Consider the following 20,853-nt stretch of genomic DNA (forward strand, 5'->3'; position numbering starts at 1 on the left):
ATTTACCTGTTAGGAAAAGAGAAATCATCATAAGTCTGTTGTGCTATAAATCTTACTCTATTTGGGTGAAAACTCTGAAGGAAATAAAATTTTTTAAATATTCTATGAAAGATGTAAAATGTGCATGGCTTTTCATGAGGTAACAATGACTTGTACAAAACTATGGGATAATTTAATGTTTACATTTTAAAATTTAAAATATTTTCCCTAGGTTTAATAAAAGAACCCAAATTCCACAATCTGAAATCATTTCTTTTTAGGAATTTTCATTTCCTACATTGAACTTAGCAGCAGATATTTATAACTTTAGTTTTGAGTTAACATTTCAACAAATGGGCATTCCTTTAGAAATCTAAATATATTAGAACATGCTAAGTCCATCACAGAATTATATTCTCTTCATTTCATGTATATTAATAGTCTCTGTGGGTTTATTTAAAGCTGAGTTTCTCCTCTTTATCTTCCTCTGATGTGGATGGCTGAGCTGCTTTGATTTGAAAGCAATTCCTGACCTTGGAAGGGGTTTGGCTTCCCCACACTAACTAAATCCAGTAAACACTGAAAAGTCATCAGAACCCCAAGGATAATAACAGGAATGATAAAAACCTCAGCATCTACTGTTGATTGATTTTCAAAAAAGAGATACAAATGGAAAAGGAAGTAAATAAATATATAGTTGGGATCAGTGTTACATAAAAATTCTACCGTGCCTCGAGCTGGGGGCAGCACAATCACCAGTTATGTTGGTAATAACACCTAGTCATTCTATTGATATATTATTGATATTACTAGTCCCTTCCTCACAATAATTAATTTGATACAGATTCCCAGAGAAACTTGTTCTTGATTGATTTTTCCTGTTACAATTTCATTCTCGCGTTATTCAGGTAGTAGGTTAAACGATCTTATTATCCAACATTGAATGGGAGACAGGTGGGGCACGGGGGGATGGAAACATTATTGAAATAACAAATGTTCCGATGAAGGATATATTTCATAATTTTGGAATTTGGGGTCATGAGTACTTCGGTTCCTTATGGTTTCTTTGCTGAGCGTGAGGAGATGCTGTATGAAACCACCAAAAAGTGTTTAAAGGGTTTGAGTTCTTGTGGTACTTAACTTAATGTAACTTCATCTGCTCTAACTTGCATAAAAGATTAGTTAGTGGTCTTCTTATGGAAATTTACATCTGAGGAAATCCAGGAATGAGCACCCAATTGGCCTGTGTTTTTATATTACCTTATTTGCTTGTTGTCAGATTCAAAGGATTCATTCAATTGACCAAGCATCAAAAATCCAGATTAGTCAAAGAGATGAATGAACACTTGCCATCTACCCTGGCATGGTAGCAGCAAAATGCCTTATTCTGTACTCCCTGCCCAATGGAGAGATTTCTGTCCATGTAGCAGCTGTTAGCTTCCACATTTACATGATAACATACATTTTCTTATTTACTCATTACTCCACATATTTTTGAATGCCTACTGTGTGCGTACTTTGTTTGCTAGACTCTCGGGAGACAGAGTCATTATCAGTCCTTGCCCTCAACTTGCCTCCAGTTGAGAAGAAGGAACAGATAAGCCGACCATTAGCTATATGGCAATATGACTGTTGTAATAGTGATCTATACAAAATATCATCCGATAAGGCTTATGTAATTATGCCCCTTTAGCCTAAGTTTAATTCAGTAATTTGCATTGGAAAATATTATATTTTATCTCCATGGATATGCAGCTAGAACATAGAAGAATGAAGCTACTTATTAATTCAATCTGCAATTCTTGATTTTTATGTGACTTTTTCACTTCAGTGGCAATCATAAATGTAGCTTATGCAAAATTTCTATGTCTTTTCACTAAGCAAGTAAGGATATAGATACATCTTTAAATGATGGGGACTTACTTTAATTAATACTTAATACAAATTCAGTTTAGCAATAATGCTTAGTTTTGTTGCTAATCTTATTTCCATTTGATCTTGTAGTTTATTAGTTTCAACAACCTTTCCTTCAACTTTTCAGCTTTTTGCTATCTGTTCTTTTCAGTAATTTCAAAGGGGTTACATTTTTAAATGGTCTTTAAACATCTCCCCATTTATGATCACTAACCTGGCATACAACAGATTCTGTACTTCTGTATAACTAGAGGGACTGAACATGTTCCTAAACAGCCAAATGCCCTCTAAACCTAGTAGAACTTTTAATCTCTAGGTCTGTTTAAAATTAGGCCCATGGATTAAAACAAGTAACAGATTGGGGTGTGTGTGGAGGGGGAGGGAAGCTGCTAAAAATATTACCTTCTCAAAAATATAAATGACTGCATTTCGCTTTCAATCCCAGACTCAGGTTTTGCATATCTGTTTTGAATAACTTTAGTGAAGTTAAGTGATTCGAAATTGAATGCAGTGGGGTAAGCCGGTAAGACAGCTCAAAGCTATTGCAGGTCAAGGAAATCATGTAAAGTGGAGTCATCCCCACTTTCAATCCCTTTCGTTGTAGAAATGCCAGCGCCATTGGATACCGAGCATGGCTGCATCTTGTTATATGTATAGAAGTTTTGAAATCAATTTGATTTTCACCGATGTGATTCTCTAGTGTAGTTAATATGCTATGGATGGATTTCTGAAAATAGTGAGGAGCAGTTACACTTCTCATGAATAGATAACAGATGAGGCACTCTGATTCATTATTCCATTCTATTTTAGAATATTCTTATAACTTAAAAAAAAAGGAAAGAAAATTCTAAAAACGCAGACTAGTAGATCTAGATTTTAATTTCTCCATTTACTAGGTGACTTGCGGTAGGCTCTTCATCCACTCTGTGCTTCAGTTTATCCATCGGTAAAATTTTATAACATTTCTCACTTTTAATTCGCTACCAGCATTTAGCTATGTGCACAGTATTTTGAGATCTTTCAATATATGTATTCAAAATTATATAATCCCCAAATTTCAGATATCAGTTTTTATTTGTGAAAAACTCCCTTCTTACTAATGATTTTTGAAAATCTATATGAAACTCGGGGAGATGAAGTATATAATAACATACTCTCCAGAAAAAAAACAAGCATTATATTGTATCAACTCACGATGTCACTTTTAAAACTCAAGAGAACTCTAAGTGGACTCAAGGTTCACTAACCAAAGATATTTGATATTCTGATTCAGGAAGCAGTATATATACAACTGACAATAAATCTTGATCGTGTATTATAAAATTTGCCATAACTCTTAGTTTACTATAATCCCACCGGTGTTACTTAATCTTGTTCTTGCTCCTGTTTTTAGCTAATGGAGTTAATATTTAGTTGGTACATTCTGTAGCATACGCTTTCCAGTAGTATTGATTTTCTTTTCTCTTCTGTTCTGTGACCTCACTAAAGTGCCGAACGTCACAGGGGAAGAGTTTAATGTAGAATTTAACACTGAGAAATTAGCAGAAGCCCATGCCTCCACTGATAGAGGAGAAAATTATTTAACCTAGCTTTCTACGTAATTGATTTTTTAATGCCTTAATGCAAAGTATTCATAAAACCTCTCTAAGCCATACTTATTCTATGCTAAATTTAGATTATTCTTAAATGTACTAGTTATACTAAACTAGATTAACTTTTACCCCGCCCATATTGTAATTCTAAAATAGATTGTCAGAAAGAAAATGACTACAATTCCAGAAAAATCTCAGTTAAAGCCAGACTGTAAGACTAAGATTAATTCTTTAAAAACAGTTCATTTGTGAGTTGAAGATGTAAAGACAGAATCTCTGCTCAACCGGGCTGTGGCTCTGTGTGGAGGCTATTGGGAGGCAAGAGGGCAGAACCCCAGCGCAGCGCCCAAGGGCATGGCAGTGGGAACTGTAACAGGAGACAGTTGGTCACTTCCTGAGGGTGCCATGCCTTCTCTTCCAGAGTCTGCTCCCTTACCCTAGAACACACCCAGGAGCACGAGTTCCCATGACACTGACTACATGGAGACATCTGGATGCATGACAGAATTTTTCATTCTTCCTCCAAATGCTGGAGTACATGTGTATCTTAATGAAAGATGCTGGTCCAAACCAAAATAATTTCACTTACAAAATTCACCTTTGAGCACGCCATTAAATAACATACTTTCTTTCTACTAAAGGAAACGTTTTCTCCACTCCAAATATGTTTTCATCAAATGTTGCCAACAACAGCACTGGTGGAAGGAAGAGGCTCTTTCTGTGATAAGAAGCTTTGCTGGTCCCTGGTGCTGCTGGCTGGGGCAGTGCCTCTAAGTGCTGTTTGGAGGCTCAGGGGAGGATTTAAAGGGGAGAGGGCCAAGAGGAGATACAGAAAACCAAGTGGAGATGAAAGGAGCAGAAAGGCCAGAGAATATTTCCACAGAAGGAGTGGGTGAATGCCAAATTTTTAATTCTTCGTTTAAATGTCAGGCATTTAAGATTGAACCCTATACATGCATAGTGTGCAAATATTCAAATGGTCTTATTTATTGGATTGAGACTTCTGCTCAAAAACAGTGATATTTATTTAAATCAGCTTTTCCTCCTGTCCCATGGCCACCAACAGAACAGGTCATCTGCCCACTCTGGCTTTTATAATTAAACAATTTCTATAAATGTGAGGTGTTTATGTTGGAGGCCATGGCAAACAAACATGATAAATAATATTTTCACCAGCATTTGCAGAAGTTGGGAAAGGCTTTATGGAAGAGGAGAGTCTTATGCGGTGTTCTGATTTTGGATGGGCAGGAAGAAGGGAAGGCATGTTAAGCAAGAGAAACAACCTGAGGCAGAGCTAGCAGATACGAGTAATGAAGACCTGGCAACAGAGAAAGACAAACTGGCTCAGCAGGGTGGGACATGGTTATGGGAGCACCTCCAGGCTCCAAAGAAGGAATTTAGAGTAGATGCGTGATTGATATAGATCTTGGGAGCCATTGCAGGTTCTTGAGCAGAGGTGTGACATGACCTCTAAGACAAAGTAATTGTTCTTGTGCCTTGAAAGGTAGTACGAATGAATCCATTGGCTGTTTCAGTGGTGGTTTTCCCCCTCTTTGAATATTCTAGTCTCCTCCTCATTTGTTACTTACTGTTCATGTCTGCTGCAGCGTGACCCATTCTCACATCTATCCCTCACACACTTCCACTTTCTGATAGCTGTGTGAGAGTAGAACTGAGGGTGGAAGGGGGCATTTGCCTAGAATGTGAGGCCACCTCATGCTGGAAGACCCTGGAGAAACCAGGAAAGCAGGAAAAACTTGCAGCTCCAGGCTCTCTGGCTTCTACCTGCCCTTGGCAGAGGCGTGGCTTCCTCACTGTGGGTCGAGGCTGTTTCGACCTTCCTGGCTGCCCCGCAGAGCTGCATTTGCAGGAACCGATTCTGTGAGCCTGTGCTTGTGAAGACACCCCAAAGCAGTAGTGTTTAGGCACACCAGTCCACAGGAGGTCTTTTATGTCCCAATTATCTGTTATCCCCCAACTTTAAGCTGTTTTCTTTTGTTCCAAAATTTAAGACACGGTTCAGGCCAGGCCTCCAAGAAAGTTGTTCCTCCCACATTACATTTTTCTCTCTTGTAACTCTGCATAATTAAGATCTCTATGCTTTCCCCCTCTCTTGTAGCTTCTCTTGTAAAGCAAAAGATAGGGGAAAGAAAGTAAGCATTTTAATTTTTGGATTTTCCAAACCCATTCTTTTTTGTTTGTTTGTTTGTTTTTCCCACATAGGCAGGCACCAGGAATGGAACCCAGGTCTCTGGTATGGCAGGCGAGAATTCTGCCACTGAGCCACTGTCACACCACCCCCCATTCATTATTTTTTAAAAAGGAAAATGGATCTAACCTGATGGAATATTTATAAAAATTGGAAGCTCATTGTCAACTAAATCACATTTATTTAATCTAGTACTAAACTGCCTTTTTTTTTTTTTTAACCAGATGGAAAACATTAGCAGTAATAGTGAACGAACATATCCAGGCTCCCAGAGGTCATTTTTAACCACCATTAACAATCTGGTTTTCATAGATTAGAAATATACAAAAGGCAGCGGTCCAGTAAAAGCTACACAAAAGGCAGCTGAAGCTTCCGTGCTCCTTATTTATTAACCTTTAACCATTTTTAAAAACTCTTTGTGAGACATTTGAATTTTCTAAGCTCCGACTGGCAAATTTTACCCAGAAATTGCAGTAAAATATCTGTTTGAAAAAGACCCTTGCAAAATATTAATAAGATCTCCGCAAAGCTGACAGACAGAAAGACTTACTATTAGTGCTGTCAGTGGATTTGCCTGTGGTTAATAGTTTTCATTTGCTAGCTGTCTGTTTAGTGGTTTCATACCCATGTAAAGCTACTAATTATGAAATGGAAAAGAAATGCACCTTTACTTATAGTTTAATTTTTAAATTTAATTCTGTAATTGAAATGTCATGTAGGATAAACAGTCCACAAAATATACTGATCACTCAAAAAGAGTCTGGTCTGCAATCTGGGGGAGAGGGGAAAACACCAGGCTTCCAGAGTGGTCTATTCGGGAACAATCTATCTCATTTAAATCTTTTTTTTGAATAGATGAGAAAGTTATAGAATGATGTACTCTTATTAATCCCTGCAGGGATATGTAGTGTTTGTTTCTTCTTCTCTCTGTCAGATTCAACATCGTATGTGAGTGTGTAACTGCTGCACACTTAACTGGTTAACAGAGACGAGTCAGCATAGGCAAAAGTGCATGTAATAAGCATTATTTTTGACTTACACATTTCTGGTTTGTAATCAACTTTCCTGTTACTCTTCCTTTAGTTAATAATATTTTAAGAATTATATCGAGGTCTATATTAGTAATGTTTCACAGATATTTCCTCATTATTTCCTTATTACAAAAGCCAAGGTATTAAGGTTCAAGAGGACCCCTGTGCCTCCAAAGGGAGGTCCCATCCATGATGAGAATGGGAATGAGGCTGTGCAAACACGATCTAGATATTAGAGAAAATGCCTGCCATTAAGGAACTTAGGGATGCCAAGGACATTACCATTCTAATGATGGGGAATCAGGAGAGGTTCCTTCCCCTAACTATGTGTTCTTTCTTGGGCTATAAACACCTGTGCACACACGTACTCTGAGAGGCATCAGGTGGAATGCAAAGAGCAATTTATAATATCACGTTGAGGATTTTCTTGTCTGTCCGTGATCCGGTAGGTCATGCTTTGGGGAGAAATTCTGTTTCCCTCTTTGCAGGAAATTTTTATCTTGACAATGAACTCTCCCAGTATTCCTACAAGTGCCTGGGGCCATTACATTCCATTTCTTGTTGAGGGAAATGAATAAATAGTGAGGAGAGAATTGAAATGATTAATTCTGACTCATGGTATAATTTAGAATTTACAACCTCTTGGGGTACCTTTCAGTAACAACTCAAGATTCTCTATTGAGGGCCTTTTATGGGTCCAGCACTGTCTGAGGTACTGGCCATCCAGGAAAGATAGCGCCCCTGCCTTCAGATAGTACACAGCCAAGCGGGTGAAGGTGAGGAGGCAGTTGGCACCGTGACTATAGTATGTGCAAGGTCCTCTCGGGACACAAAGGAGGGGTTCAGCCAGGTTGAAGGTGGGGAACCAGGGGACAGGTGGATCCATGAAACCTTCTCAGAGCACCTTTGTACTACCACACCTGTTCAGGTGAAAATGGGAAAGTTTAATTAGATAATGTTAATTTAATCCATTTGATTATTTAAATTAATAAATAGTTGCAAATAGTTGAAATTTGAAAAGAAAATTCGGATTAGCTGAATGGTTTGTACTTTGGTTTATTTAAATTTTATGGATTATGTAGACTCAATTTATGACTATAGATAAATGCATTTTCTTCGTGTGCCATCGTTCTAGTTAGCACATAAGCAAAACAGGTAAGAATTACACTCTACTATTTATCCACAAGATAGTTTTCATTTGTTAAAGATAAGTCGTTTTTTTCACATCTCTGTTTTAGGTTGATTTTTCTTTTTTTTAAGGCAGACTATCAGTGATTAGGAAACCCCTCCAGGCTCATAAATTCTCTCCAAGGGCAACTAAGACCTCCTCCCACTTCATTTTCACTGCCCCAAATTTGGGCGGCCTGGTTGAGCAGGGAGGCTTGTGCTGCCCTAGTCTTGAGGACCTTCCAGTTGAAATGAGGCTTCTCGCTTCAGGAAGGTGGACGGGGCTCTCTGTGGCCCCGGATCCTCTTCTGCCCACTCTAGCAATTACCTTCGTGTAAAGGCTGGGTTGGGGGAGGGTCTGGGGGGTGCGGGATGCTAACTTCAGGAGTCAGCGTTCACATGCTTTGGCTCTGTCCTCGTCTGCTGTTAACTCTGCTGCCCGGTTTCAGGGCAGTCGTCCACGAGTAAATGAGGACAACATTGGATCCTGAAGATTTCTTATTTCAAGTTATATTGGATAAGCTCTTCTGTAGATATTAAAAGAAAATGAGAAGATAAGCTTTCCGAAAACAGCCTGCACAAAACTAATAATATTTTCCTTCCCTTTTTAAAGGTGAACACACACAAGAAACCAACTCACCTCATTCACTCAAAAAAGATGTAGAAAATATGGGGAAAGGTAAAGAAAGTTTTAGTTCCATAGACTCCTCTTAGGTTGAAAAGACTATGGAGATAATAGGAGGATATTTTTGTTCTGCACCATATTTTAAGCTTGACAAGCAACATATGAATAATATATGGACCATTGGGTGGATATAATTGAGATTAATGCATACGTATCAATCAATACGTGACAATGTAATATAATACTTTAAAATAATATATTACATTGATTTATATTCATGGATTTCTGCACAAAATCCATCCTATGTCTATGCAACACTTTTTAAACTGGTAAAATATTTTGTCTTATAATAATAAATTGCTATATGTAACAGTTCTCTGGAGAGTTATTTGTAAAGATTAGTAAAATGACTCTTCTTTTTTTCTTTATTAGAAGAACTTCAGAAGGTTTTATTTGAACAAATAGATTTACGGAGACGACTGGAACAAGAATTCCAAGTGTTAAAGGGAAGCACGTCTTTTCCAGTGTTCAGTAAGAAACCACTTTTATTTCATTGCATTCATGATATTTGCTGATGCTTCTATCATTAGGTTTGAGAATAAGATTCTAAGTATTAAGAAGTTGTGCAAAGCTTTGCACTGTCTTCCTGCCTTCTCCGTTTAAATATCCCGAACTTTTAGACTCTTTGCAGTTTTGAATCAACTCACAAAAAAATTTATTAAAGGAGCCTTTTAGTATTTGTTTTATTGGTATGTGTATGTATTATGTGAATCTAAAAATATATATATAATGTACAGTTAAATATATTTAAATATTAGATATATCTAGATCACACAATTTAAAATAAGAGAATTGCTCAAGTCATTTTGGTCTCTAATGTAGGAAAAGAAATAACAATTAACTTTTATTCTTGGCTAGTGCTAAACAGCTGCCTGGTGCTTTAAATTTGTATAATTATGAGGATTTAAAATTTAACAGTTCAGGGCGGTGCGATGATGGCTCAGTGACAGAATTGTCACCTGCAATGTCGGACACAGGGGTTCGATCCCCTGCTCCTGCCCATGCAAAATAAATAAATAAATAAATAAATAAAAATTTAACAGTTCAGTCTACACAAATCTATTGTATTAATTGTAATGGGTATCATTTTAATAGTTTTGGATTCTCCATTCATGGAAAATTTTGGATTCTCTTTGGTTCTCCATTAGTATTAAAACTAAGTGATTAAAACATCACTTTGCATTCTCCATTAGTATTAAAACTCCATCCTGAGATTTGGGGGGGCAGAGGTATTGTCACCTAAAAATTATTGGTTTTACTCCCAGAGTCTTGGGGTTTCAGGGAGATTTGGTGTACAGATTTCCAAAATTTAGCTGGTGCCTGTCACATTTGGACAAATCGATCACAGCGTTCATTTTCAAGCTAGTTTCCCTTCTCCAAAGAAAGTAAAATGGGAAAGAGAATAGAGTGTAAACTTATATTTTACATCCTAGAAATTTAAAATTACTTTTCTGCAGAACACTTTTGCTGAATGTCAGCATTAATTGTTAATAATGCAGGGATCACAGAACTTGAGTTAGTGATTCCTTACCAAAGTCACAGGCCAGCATCTGGAAGGCTTTTCAGTAATTGTGACAATTTTAACAATATGTATATGAAGGTTTGCATTCACCAGGCTTCTCAGATGGAATTTTCAGCACCACTGAAAGACGTGCCCCCTGGGGTAGCCTTTTTGAATAGTACCAGGTTCCTGGTAATAAACACTTAGCTGGAGCAAAAACGAAGACACAGCTCCGTAATGGAGGAGAGTTCTGACCGCAAGGGACAGCAGGGTCTGCCAAGTTCATGATCTCTCAGTACTCACAAGGGAGATTTGGAACTCACAGTGCTTGAGTAGTTTGAATTCAGAGAATGCTGGCTGAGGCTCAGAATAAGGTCAAATCGAGGAAGATGGCCAAAAGCTTTTGCTAGTGTGTTAGAAATATCATGATTTGTTTAGCTTTGAGAAAAGGAGAAACATGAAATATATCTTTGAAACGTTAAAAAGCAGGTGTTTCCAAAGGATTCAGATTCTTTAATTTCAAAAACCATAGCTTAAGAAAATCTGCACCATTCCAAGCAACTGCACGCAGATATCATTTAATGATTTGTTTTCCCATAAGTTGATGTTTCTCTTATTGCTGAGTTTGCAAATCTCTGCTCTTAAATCCCACAGACTGGGTCCAAGACCCATTGAATCCCCCTACAGTCTAACTCCCCATGAAGCCATTATAGCCATAATTTATACCATTAATAAAAGCTGGTTAATAATCATTTTGAGGAATTAAGTAGTTTACAATAATTTATGCATTTTCCTTATTAATTGCTGCATCATACAGCATGTTCAGCATGTGTCTGTGAAGAAAAAAAAACATTAGGATGTTATAGTACAACTGGCCAGCTTCAATGCAGATCTATCATTCATCCTTTTGATCTGAATTAAAACAGATCCTCTATGTGTATGAAACCCTTCAATTAAACAACAAAATTTTCCTCTTTTTTTTATCTACAACCTACTCCACTGACCAAGGAAGTGGCATGTTTGTACCCAAGTTTGAATAATGCGTGGTTTAGACACACCACAAAGGAACAGTCAATTTCACACCAATGAAAATAGCAAATGTACATTATGTGCTTGTTAAGTAAGTGTTTGGGGCCTTGAGGCTAGCAGGCAGATTTAGATTCGCTAAGATGAAAAGGGGAAAACCAAACTTTGTAAAGCCACATCGGAAGGAAGTATAGAGGGATCCCTGTGAGCCTTTTGCAAAGCTTTCACTAGGAGGTAGGCAGAGACACACAGTCATGACACTTAAAATCTAGTTCACTTACAGTGCTGGTGACCTCAGTAAGAACCTATAGCATATGACAATTAGGAATCCAGGCTCAAAAAAATCTCCCAGACCTGAGATTACTTTTTTGGGCTCTGCTACTTACTGACTATATGACTTTGGAAGCTTGGCAATGGGGCAGATAAATCCTGTCTTATAGGGGTAGGAGGGTACTAAATGAGATGATACATGTACATTGTTTGCACATCCCTAGCATGTAAATGTTCAACAAATGTCAGCTACAATGATTATGGTGCTAATGAAGCAGAAAGAGAAGGAGGAGATTATTGGCATTGAGCTCTAGAAGAGCATTTGTAAAATTGGGGCCAAATTTTTGAGTCTCTCTTGGGCTTTTTGTGGGTCCAAGGGTGAATGAGGACTGCAGAAATGAATCCTAGGCATGGAGACGGTAAGGATAAAGATTAGAGGAAGAGAGTTAAGGGGGGTTTCCTAAGAAGGGTCGGAGAAATGTAACCTAGAAATGGGTGGAAGTAGGTATTTAGGAGGAAAGGATAAGGAGACGCTTTACCCTCATCAGGGCCACTTTGAGATGACAGTAGGACAGATGGTCAAACGTGTTCTGAATTAACAACCTCAATGGCCAAGCATGCCACCATTCCAAATTCCCCCACTAATGGTCTGATCATTCTTTTGTTTGCTTTTATTAAAGAAGTTGTAGGTTCACAGAAAAATCATGCATAAAGTACAGCATGTCCATACCACGCCCTGTTATTAACATCTTGCATTTGTGTGGTGCATTTGTTACAATTGATGAAAGCACGTTTTTATAGTTGAGCTATTAATGTAGTCCATGGGTCACATCCACTGTGTCGTACAGTCCTGTGTTATTTGTTTCCATTTTGTTTTTAAAATTTTTATTCTAGTAACATGTATGCAACCTAAAATTTCCCCTTTTAATGTGGTTAAAATGTGTTTGAGTAATAACGCACTGCTGTTAATTACGTTCACAATGTTGTGTTACCATCACTGCCATCCATTACCAAAAAGGTCTGATCGTTCTTGCACCTGTAAACCCAGAAGTCATTTTTGCTACCACTTTGTTTCACCTTCCCTAAGTGAATCTGCATCATCTTCCTCTCTTCTCCCCTGACATACTATATCTTCCTTTATTATAGCATTCATCCTTTTGCCATAGTTTTTAATTCATTTAACTCTCTTTCCACCAGCCATCTTTGGAACCTCAGAACTTAGCCCTGAACCTTTAGAACCTCCTAAAGGATTGCTGGATGAGGGAGCGAATGGAGAGAAGGCCTCATCCCCTCTCTCCTAGGTCACCTCAGCAGTGTGCCCTGGACTCTCGCCCCCTTCCCCACTCCAGCTTTCCCTGCCTGCTGCTGTTCAGTCTTTCTACCTTTGGCACCAAGTCTTCCACTCTAGAAGCTATCATGATTCCTACTGTTTATCATCTAGAGTACGTTGTTTCATCTAGAGACTGTTGTATCTAATTTAACCCTTGGCTGTCTCAATACCCTCCACACTTGGCCCACCCTGACTCTCCAGCCTTATTTCTACTTCTCCCCCTGCTCAGCCGCAGTTAACCCAGTATCCACTTTGTCCCTCGCCGTCCACTGCTGCACACCGTGCTTTACTATTCTGGAATGCCTCCCCTTGTCTAGGTCCTCCTCATCACTGCAGACACAGCTCAAGTTTTGCACCTCCAGGAAGCCTTCCCACTCTTGCAGTAGCCGTTCTTTTCTGAAGCCCTACTGTGTTTGCTGTATTCCTCCTCCAGTGCTACTCTCCTCTATCCACAGCAGTATAAATCCATCAGGAAAAGCACAGCTCAGAGCATTCTTCCTTTGCTGCCTATGCAGCATCTGGCATATTGTGGGTATATAACATACTCTGAGTATATGATTGATAACATATTTTGGTGTCATATTTGAAAAGATTAAACCTGACAAAGATGAGACTGAATTACTGAAAAGTGTTAAATAAAGAAGATTAGTGAGGGCATGTGAGTTGAGTCCTTGGATTTATAGTTATGATGACAAGTTCATGGCACTGGAGAGAACTGAGTGGAATGGCTAGTCAGATATCACAGGCAAGGGCTGTGGATGGAACCAATGACAGAGGCCTTGTGATAGGTCAAGTAATAGATATTAACTGTATCATCATTTTAGATTCTTATAAAGAATAACTCTTCCAAATTACTACTAAGATTACTTTCTTTAAAAAAAAAAAGGCTACTTTTCATCTCTGGGATTTTTCCTTTAATTACCTAAATATGGTTGTCAACATCTATCATCTGTGGCTATTTCTGGATGCATTATATATGGTTAGTGGTTTCCTTCCAGACTTTTCTGGTAGCATCACCTAGAGGAGACGATATGGGAGAATTCCAAAACATTGTACAGATAAAATTTCCCAATAGTTGTTTGAAGGTGGTAATAACAAAATGAAGACTGTGTGAACATATGAAGCCCCAAGCCTACTGCCTGATGATAGGATCTGCAAGCTGAACTGGATGTCCCATTTGTATTCTCTTCTTATCCATGGTCCCCAGAATGTAGGTTGGGTGTTTTTTTATTGCTGTTTAGAAATCCTTCTAGGTTTTCAAACTAAACCAAATTTGCAGTGCACGGTCCTTGCTACCATGTTGGCTGAAATGTTGCGCTTCATTGCTTTTCTTTGCTACCTCTTTTTATTCTATCATTTTCCAAAATGGATTAGGTTTTTACTGATTCTTATTAGAGAAGTCAGCTTATTGCTTTTTATCTCCAGTTAAATTGTCTTCAGTGTTTAGAATGTAGCAAAAATTTTAATTTTTTCATTTGCCAACTGGTAATCTTTCTAAAGTCTCAAAAGTTATCACATGTTCGTTGCAGAAAATTTTAAATATACAGGAAAACAAAGGGAAGAAAACAAAAATCTTGCCTAGAGATAACTAATGTTATGATTTCATAGTTTCATCCTTTTTAGTACATATTAAATCCTTTTTCTTAACAAAATGAAATCATATTGTATATATTATTTTTACCCTCCTTTTTTCACTTTCCATTACTACACAACATTCTATGAATGTACTCTTATGTTAGATATTAAAGTTTATCCACACTTTAAGTGGTGAAATATGATTATAAGTAAATTGTTGCTCACCTCCATGATATTTCCTTTGGATAAGCTCCTAAAAGAAGAATTCCTACACTAAAGGATTTTTAAAACCTTTTTTTTTCTCTTTTGTTTCTGGTTTATTTAGCCTCACCAAATGTCCCACAGGTTCGTTCACCATGTTGCATGCCTTACAACTTTGTTCTTTTTTGTAGCAGCACAATATTCGATCATATGTATACACCATCATTCGCCTTCAGTGTATCTCAGTCAGTGCATCCTTCAGCCACCTGCATTCATTAGGCATCAGGATTTTTTGAACTTTTGATACATGATTTTCAAGTCGCTTTTCAAAAAGGATGTACCAATTTATACTCCCATTCTTGGAATGCTGCATAGTTTTTAATCTGCTAAGTAAAGATTCTCATTTCCTTTTCTTTCACCCCACGTGATGCTGAAAATTTTTCTTATAGTTAGCACCCATTTGTATGTTTTGTGAATGACCATTTGAATTCTTTCCTCACATTTCTTTTATTATTTTCATTTTGTTATTGCTTGTATCAACTCTTTATAAACTCAGATATTAATCCTTTGTCATGTTTGTTGCAGCATATCACTTGCCTTTATGTGTTGACTGTTGTGTTTTGTGAGAGAGGTTTTTGTCATACCCAAATTTTTAATTTTTGTCTATTCAAATCTGTCAATCTTTCCCATTTTTGTTTTTGCCATTGAGGGCCCCTTCAAACTTATAAAAATATTCAATTGTTTTTTCTAATACTTGAACGGCTTCATTTTTACTTTTTAAATTTAAGGAAATTTATTAAGCATACCATCTTTGCGTGATGACCATGAATTAATTAAGGGCTAGTGTCATTCCACTATGATTTGCTCTTTGCTATATTCTCATCTAAAATCAGAATCTTCTGGTATTCAAGCAAGGCACCCCAGCCAGGTTGGCTTCAGACCCCTTTTCCCCAGTCTACCCTTGGAACCCTAGAGGGAAAGAGAAACCCAGGGAGGCTCAGAGGAAAGTTCTCTCCTTCACAGAGTAGCATTTGCTTGGGATATGCTCTTTTTTTTTTTCTTCACATTTTTTTTATTATGAAATATCACATATATACAAAAAAGCAATAAATTTCAAAATACATTGTAACAAGTAGTTATAGAACAGATTTCAGAGTTTGGTATGGGTTACACTTCCAAATTTTAGGTTTTTCCTTCTAGCTGCTCTAAAACACTGGAGAATGAAAGAAATATCAATATAATGATTCAGCAGTCATACTTATTTTTTCAATCCTATCTTCTCTGTTATAACTCCTCCTTCTTCTTTGGTCCTTCTTCCACTCTTTAGAGGTATTTGGACTGTGCCCATTCTAGCTTTTTCATGTCGGAAGGGCTGTCGATAATATGGAAAAGGGGGTGGAACTAGTCGCTGTTCTTGGAGAGGCTGGCCTCTCTGGGTTTAAGGACCTGTCTGGCCTAGGGATGTACGCTTGTGTCCTGAAAGCCCACTGATAGTCCACGAAGCTTTCAAGCCAGGTCACGAGACCAGCAGTATGGAGATCAGGGCCATGTCCTGGGGGCTACCCGCCTCCTGCCCTGGGCCAGCTCTGACCCACCCTGCAGAGCATCCGGAGGTGGCAGGAAGGTTACCAACTCCTCACACAGCACCTCACCCCTAATTTTTTATTATTATCCATCAAAAATCACCCATTCTCCCTTCCCCAGCATAGGAAAGACAGAACCAGGTGCTTGGAGCCCAGCCAAAACAGTTTACCTTGACATCAAATCTAAAAATGCTGGGACCAGAAAGGACTTTAAAAAACACATCATTCCACACCCTCCTTGTTGCTTCAGTTACTGTCGGTGGCAGTATCCGGGCCTTCCGGCAGATGCTACCATGCTGCTTCATTTCTCATTCTTTCACTAGCCCCAGCTGTGTGCCCAAACCGGTTTGCCTTTAAAAATTTTTTAATGTCAGCACTTAGCTTTCTGCCCTCTGAGAACTCTTTGTTAGCTGGGAGACAAATAATGAGAACTGAGCATAGGACAGTGTTGTGGATGTGTTAGTAGAAGTATGTACCAGGTGCTAGAAAGGAGCATAAAAGTGGGGTGACCAATTTTGGCTGGGGGCGGGGGTGGGATTGGAGAGGTCTTTCCGGAAGAGGAAATTTGAAATGAACTTTAAAGAAAAGAAAGGCTTTTGCTATAAGGGTCATACCTATAGCAAACAGAGAATACAGCAGGGCCAAAGGCACCGAGTCTGGGATTCTAATGCATGTTTGAAGACTCAAGAGTGGTTTGGTGGGTGGCGGGGGTGGAAGGGGCAGAGGAGAGGAGGCCATTGCTCTCCACGCCCTCTGCAGCGGTCAGCAGAGCTGTTTGCCCTTTGCACACTGCTTCCTTGTCTGCAGCTGGAATGCCATCCCCCTAGTCACTGCTCATTTGAAGAGAGGAGGGCAGAGGCCAGGTGGCCAGTTAAGAACTGTGACACTGGCAAAAAAAGAGGAGAGGCCAGATGGTAGCATGCACAGGACTCACAGACCAGGTGACTAGAGGTGAAAGGAATTGGAAAGGGAAAGGTGATGACAAAGTTTCTCATTTCTTCATGCACCTGCCCTGTCTATCAACCACAGATTCAATACGAAATCAAGTTGATTTCTCATTTCAAGAGAAAAAGCTCAAGTTAGCAAAGTTCATACTTGAAAACAATCACAAGGAGAAGATGTGCCAATGGGAAGTACTTTTGGAAGCAATTTTATTCCTTAAATGCAATAAAAATGATCAATATGGACAATGGCAGAGATAGTTTGCACAACAATATATCTTAAGTTTGCCCGCTCCCTCAGAGCAAGGTGTGTAGAGGGCTGTAGAAACGCACCAGGCCCAAGGAGTACCTTAAAATAAGACTGATGCAGGGTGAGCAGGTTTGCTGGGTGGGAAAGTCAGGGTGACATACGTTTATGACCCTCTTGGGAATTAGAGGAAGTGCTGGGAAGCCAGGCAGGAATATTTCATGGACGCATGACTTCACCAAAAAATAGCATTGCATACACAGGGTTAGCCTTTTCCTTGCAGTTCCCCACTCACCCCCCGCCACTTGCACTGGAGTTCTGAACACAGTAGAATTGCACAAGGGTGCAAAGGTCAGAGGACACGACTGTGCCAGATATTATTCAGTAATTATTATATTTAAGGAATTGTATTAAATGGGCACGAAATACTGTGAAATATAAGATGTAGGCCATACTCTCTCAATATTTACCATCTGTTCTGGTTAAATTATAGTCTTGAAACCATTTCTTCAAACAACCGTATTATTATTATTATTTTTAATAAAAGGGGGAGGGCTGTCTAAGAGACATTTGGTACTATTTTCACAAATATTCTAAAGCAGACTTTGCACCTTAATTTCTTTCTCTGTTTCTCTCTCCTACCAGATAATTTCCAGGATCAGATGAAAAGGGAACTAGCCTACCGAGAAGAAATGGTACAACAATTGCAAATTGTAAGATGCATATCTACTTTAAAATAAATGCAATCCAATTTGGTTTGTTTTCAAACCATGCAATGTATATGAAACTGTTCCTGTTTTTGTTGTGAAATCTGTTGGTCCACTTACCTCTCAGCTGGTTTAGATGCTAATTACCAAGAGATTTACTTAGACATAGGAAAAACAGATGTGTCAGTGCGTTTCCTCTAAATGTAACTACCTACCATGTGTTAATAGACAGATGTGTAAATTGTCTCTTTGGGCGAGCCAGAGGTACCTGCATTTTCTTCCACTGTGCAAACTTCCCAACTCAGTGCTGGGATAAAATAGGAGCCCAGGGAAGGGGAATTGTTTTCACCCTCCTTTGGCTACCCAGATCTGGACTGAGCCCTCCACTGTCGATAGATCTTAGTATAAATACAATTAATCAATTAATTCATCCAAATATGATGAAAAACATGAATTATTTCCAAATGAAGAGGTTACACTATCCTAATCATTTCTAAAAGTGGACAGTGGCTAAGATTTATTTGTACAGGAACAGGAAGATGTCTGAAAAGAAATGTGATTTGTTTTTCTGAATCTCTTGCCCTTTGTCCTGATGCAGAGTCACCTGGTATATACTTGGTGCTTTTCAACCAATCTTCCAAGCTTCCTCATTTTCTTAAGAAGAACGGGGCAATAATTTCTCCTCGTTCTTTGTAAAATATTTTGAATCACCTACAGAAGGACATACACTGATCCTTGGTGGTGTCCCAGCCTGATTATCATTATTTGGGTTGTTTGACATTTTTGAGCGGGTCCGTTGTCCTTATGCCGCTAAGCCAGTATCTGCGCATGCGCACATATGACTGCCCATTTTGACAGGGTTACCAGGTATCTAGTATTCTGCCAGGCTTATTTAAGAGAGAAGGTTATTCATGTCTCCTTTTTGCACCGCATAACTCGTATTTGTGTTAATGGAGTTTCCTGAGAATGATTTTTGAAATAGTCTTGTTTTCCATGATGTTCTTCTCTGTTCTGGGGGCTCTGTGGAAAGGGCTGCATGTAACTCTAACGCTGAGGTTTTCCTTGTTATCAAACGTGCAGGAACCACTCTCAGCTCTGAAAACCACCAGAGAAGAGCCTTAAACAGGCTCTTCCTTCTTGTTCTGGTTTGGTTTGTGTGTTAATTTTGTTTGCACCTGAATTCACTGGGGAACTAAATGGTTTTCTTCATCGATTGAGAGCACTTCTTCCGCAGAAGTTTTTAAAAATGTGTCTACTTATTCTACTTATGTGTCTAGAGCTACTAATTACTTGCTGGGGATATGCTTATTATTTTCTTAATCCAAAGGAAGACTTTCAAAAGAAAAAGGATAGTAGGGGCATGCAAAATTTTAAGACCCTATTTATTTTACACAGGCCATGGTTTTCAGACTTGGAAATTGCCACGCATGCACCAAAAAAGTTGTTATTTGGAAGTGGTAGTAAGTATAGCAAAGGGAATATTGGGAAACGAAACTAAGTATTTATTTTCAGTAACCCTACTTAATGCCAGTTATGTAATCTTAATGTCCTCATTTTCTTTGACATTTGGTTTCTTCATTAGTAAAAGAGGAAATGATATTGCATTCCAAGTTATAAGCAGGTAGTATTAGAAGAAAAAAATGACTCAGCCATTTTGAAATATTTGGTACAGGGGAGATAAGAATTAATATTGCTGTTTTTATTATACTGTATTGCAAAATATTTTATCATTATAAACTCATCTTTTAGATGAGCATTTTTAATTCACGTTACCCTGGATAGTAAATTACCCCTGGTAGCAAGTTAATTATTTGAAATAAGTTAGAATTTTTTTCTCCAGCCCTGTACGTAGCCATATAATTCACAAAATCAGTAAAGACACATTCAGGCTAGCAAGATGAAAAGTTGTGAAATAGATACCATTTGTCCCTCCCTCTTCTTGCCCTTCTTTTGTGTCCCACCATAAGATACCCAAGGTTTCCATGCTTCCTCCAGCGCCTAGCACGGTGTCATATAGCCAGTTTATTTGTTGAATGAGTCCCCAGCCATGGGTGCCCTGGAACTGCAAATGTGGTAACCTAACCCAAATCTTATACTGTTATTTAGGGTCTGCACATTTGGGTTCAGGCCCCAATCTACAGAGTTCATTAAGTGTCAATGTCCTCATCCAAAAGAGAACTGTTGTAAGGTTTAGCCTGGTATTGTGGCAGGAATATTGCAAGGAGCTATTGCATAATAAACTGAAATGTATTTGGAAGCCATGAAATGCTATCCTTTACTTGATATAATGATATAATACATATCATTACTCAATATGAGTAATCAGTTTAACAGCATGCCTCTTCTCAAAGTAGTACGTCTAATAGTGGAACTATTGAAACCCTGGTAGCTAGAGATGACTGGGGACAGGAAGGACTTGTTCCCATTAAGCCATCTGCTCAAAAATGGAAGCAGCAGATTTTACCAGTAAGAGTACTTGAACAGAAATTTATCTAGTCCCTTATTCATCTTGATAAATCTCCTAAAGTACCTACCTGGTGGGAGGGCTGCCTTTAGAAACTTCTATCTAAAGATTATCAAGAAGTTTCTAGGTATCACAATTGTTGGCTTTCCTTATTTTTTCTTTAATGATCTAATTTATCAGTAAATATGGCTACATGCTTTGCTCCTGAGAACAGAACAATTCACTCAAAATTATTTTATATTTAAAGTTTACTGAACATATATTACAGAATAGGCATTTTTCCCTTAATACAAAATAAAACCCACCCTCCTCTGCAATCATGGAGAATTCAAATATATTAAAACCATCATGTTCTGTAATGATTCCCATAGATCCACAATGCATTTATCCTGTGTTGTTACACAGTGTTCATATTCAAAAGACTTATATCA

The 20,853-nt window shown here is 38.3% G+C and overlaps 2 protein-coding genes across 3 annotated transcripts in view; one reads left to right on the forward strand and one right to left on the reverse strand.

Annotated features, from left to right (window-relative positions):
• SKOR2 (SKI family transcriptional corepressor 2) overlaps window positions 1–20,853 on the forward strand; it is a 39,638-nt gene that overhangs the window by 8,851 nt on the left and 9,934 nt on the right. Inside the window, exons 5-7 of one of the 2 annotated variants that reach the window (XM_077135528.1) lie at window positions 8,506–8,571; window positions 8,950–9,048; window positions 17,897–17,964. In XM_077135528.1, the coding sequence (XP_076991643.1) occupies window positions 8,506–8,571; window positions 8,950–9,048; window positions 17,897–17,964 (233 nt within the window). The remainder of the gene's footprint in view (window positions 1–8,505; window positions 8,572–8,949; window positions 9,049–17,896; window positions 17,965–20,853) is intronic. The other variant, XM_077135529.1, reaches the window with a different exon arrangement.
• Window positions 8,324–20,853, reverse strand: part of KATNAL2 (katanin catalytic subunit A1 like 2) — a 305,997-nt gene continuing 293,467 nt past the window's right edge. Inside the window, exon 17 of the mRNA XM_077135532.1 lies at window positions 8,324–8,419. Within this exon, the coding sequence (XP_076991647.1) occupies window positions 8,391–8,419 (29 nt within the window). The 3' untranslated portion in view covers window positions 8,324–8,390. The remainder of the gene's footprint in view (window positions 8,420–20,853) is intronic.

This window comes from Tamandua tetradactyla, chromosome 18 (assembly GCF_023851605.1).
Source record: "Tamandua tetradactyla isolate mTamTet1 chromosome 18, mTamTet1.pri, whole genome shotgun sequence".
NCBI lineage: Eukaryota > Metazoa > Chordata > Mammalia > Pilosa > Myrmecophagidae > Tamandua > Tamandua tetradactyla.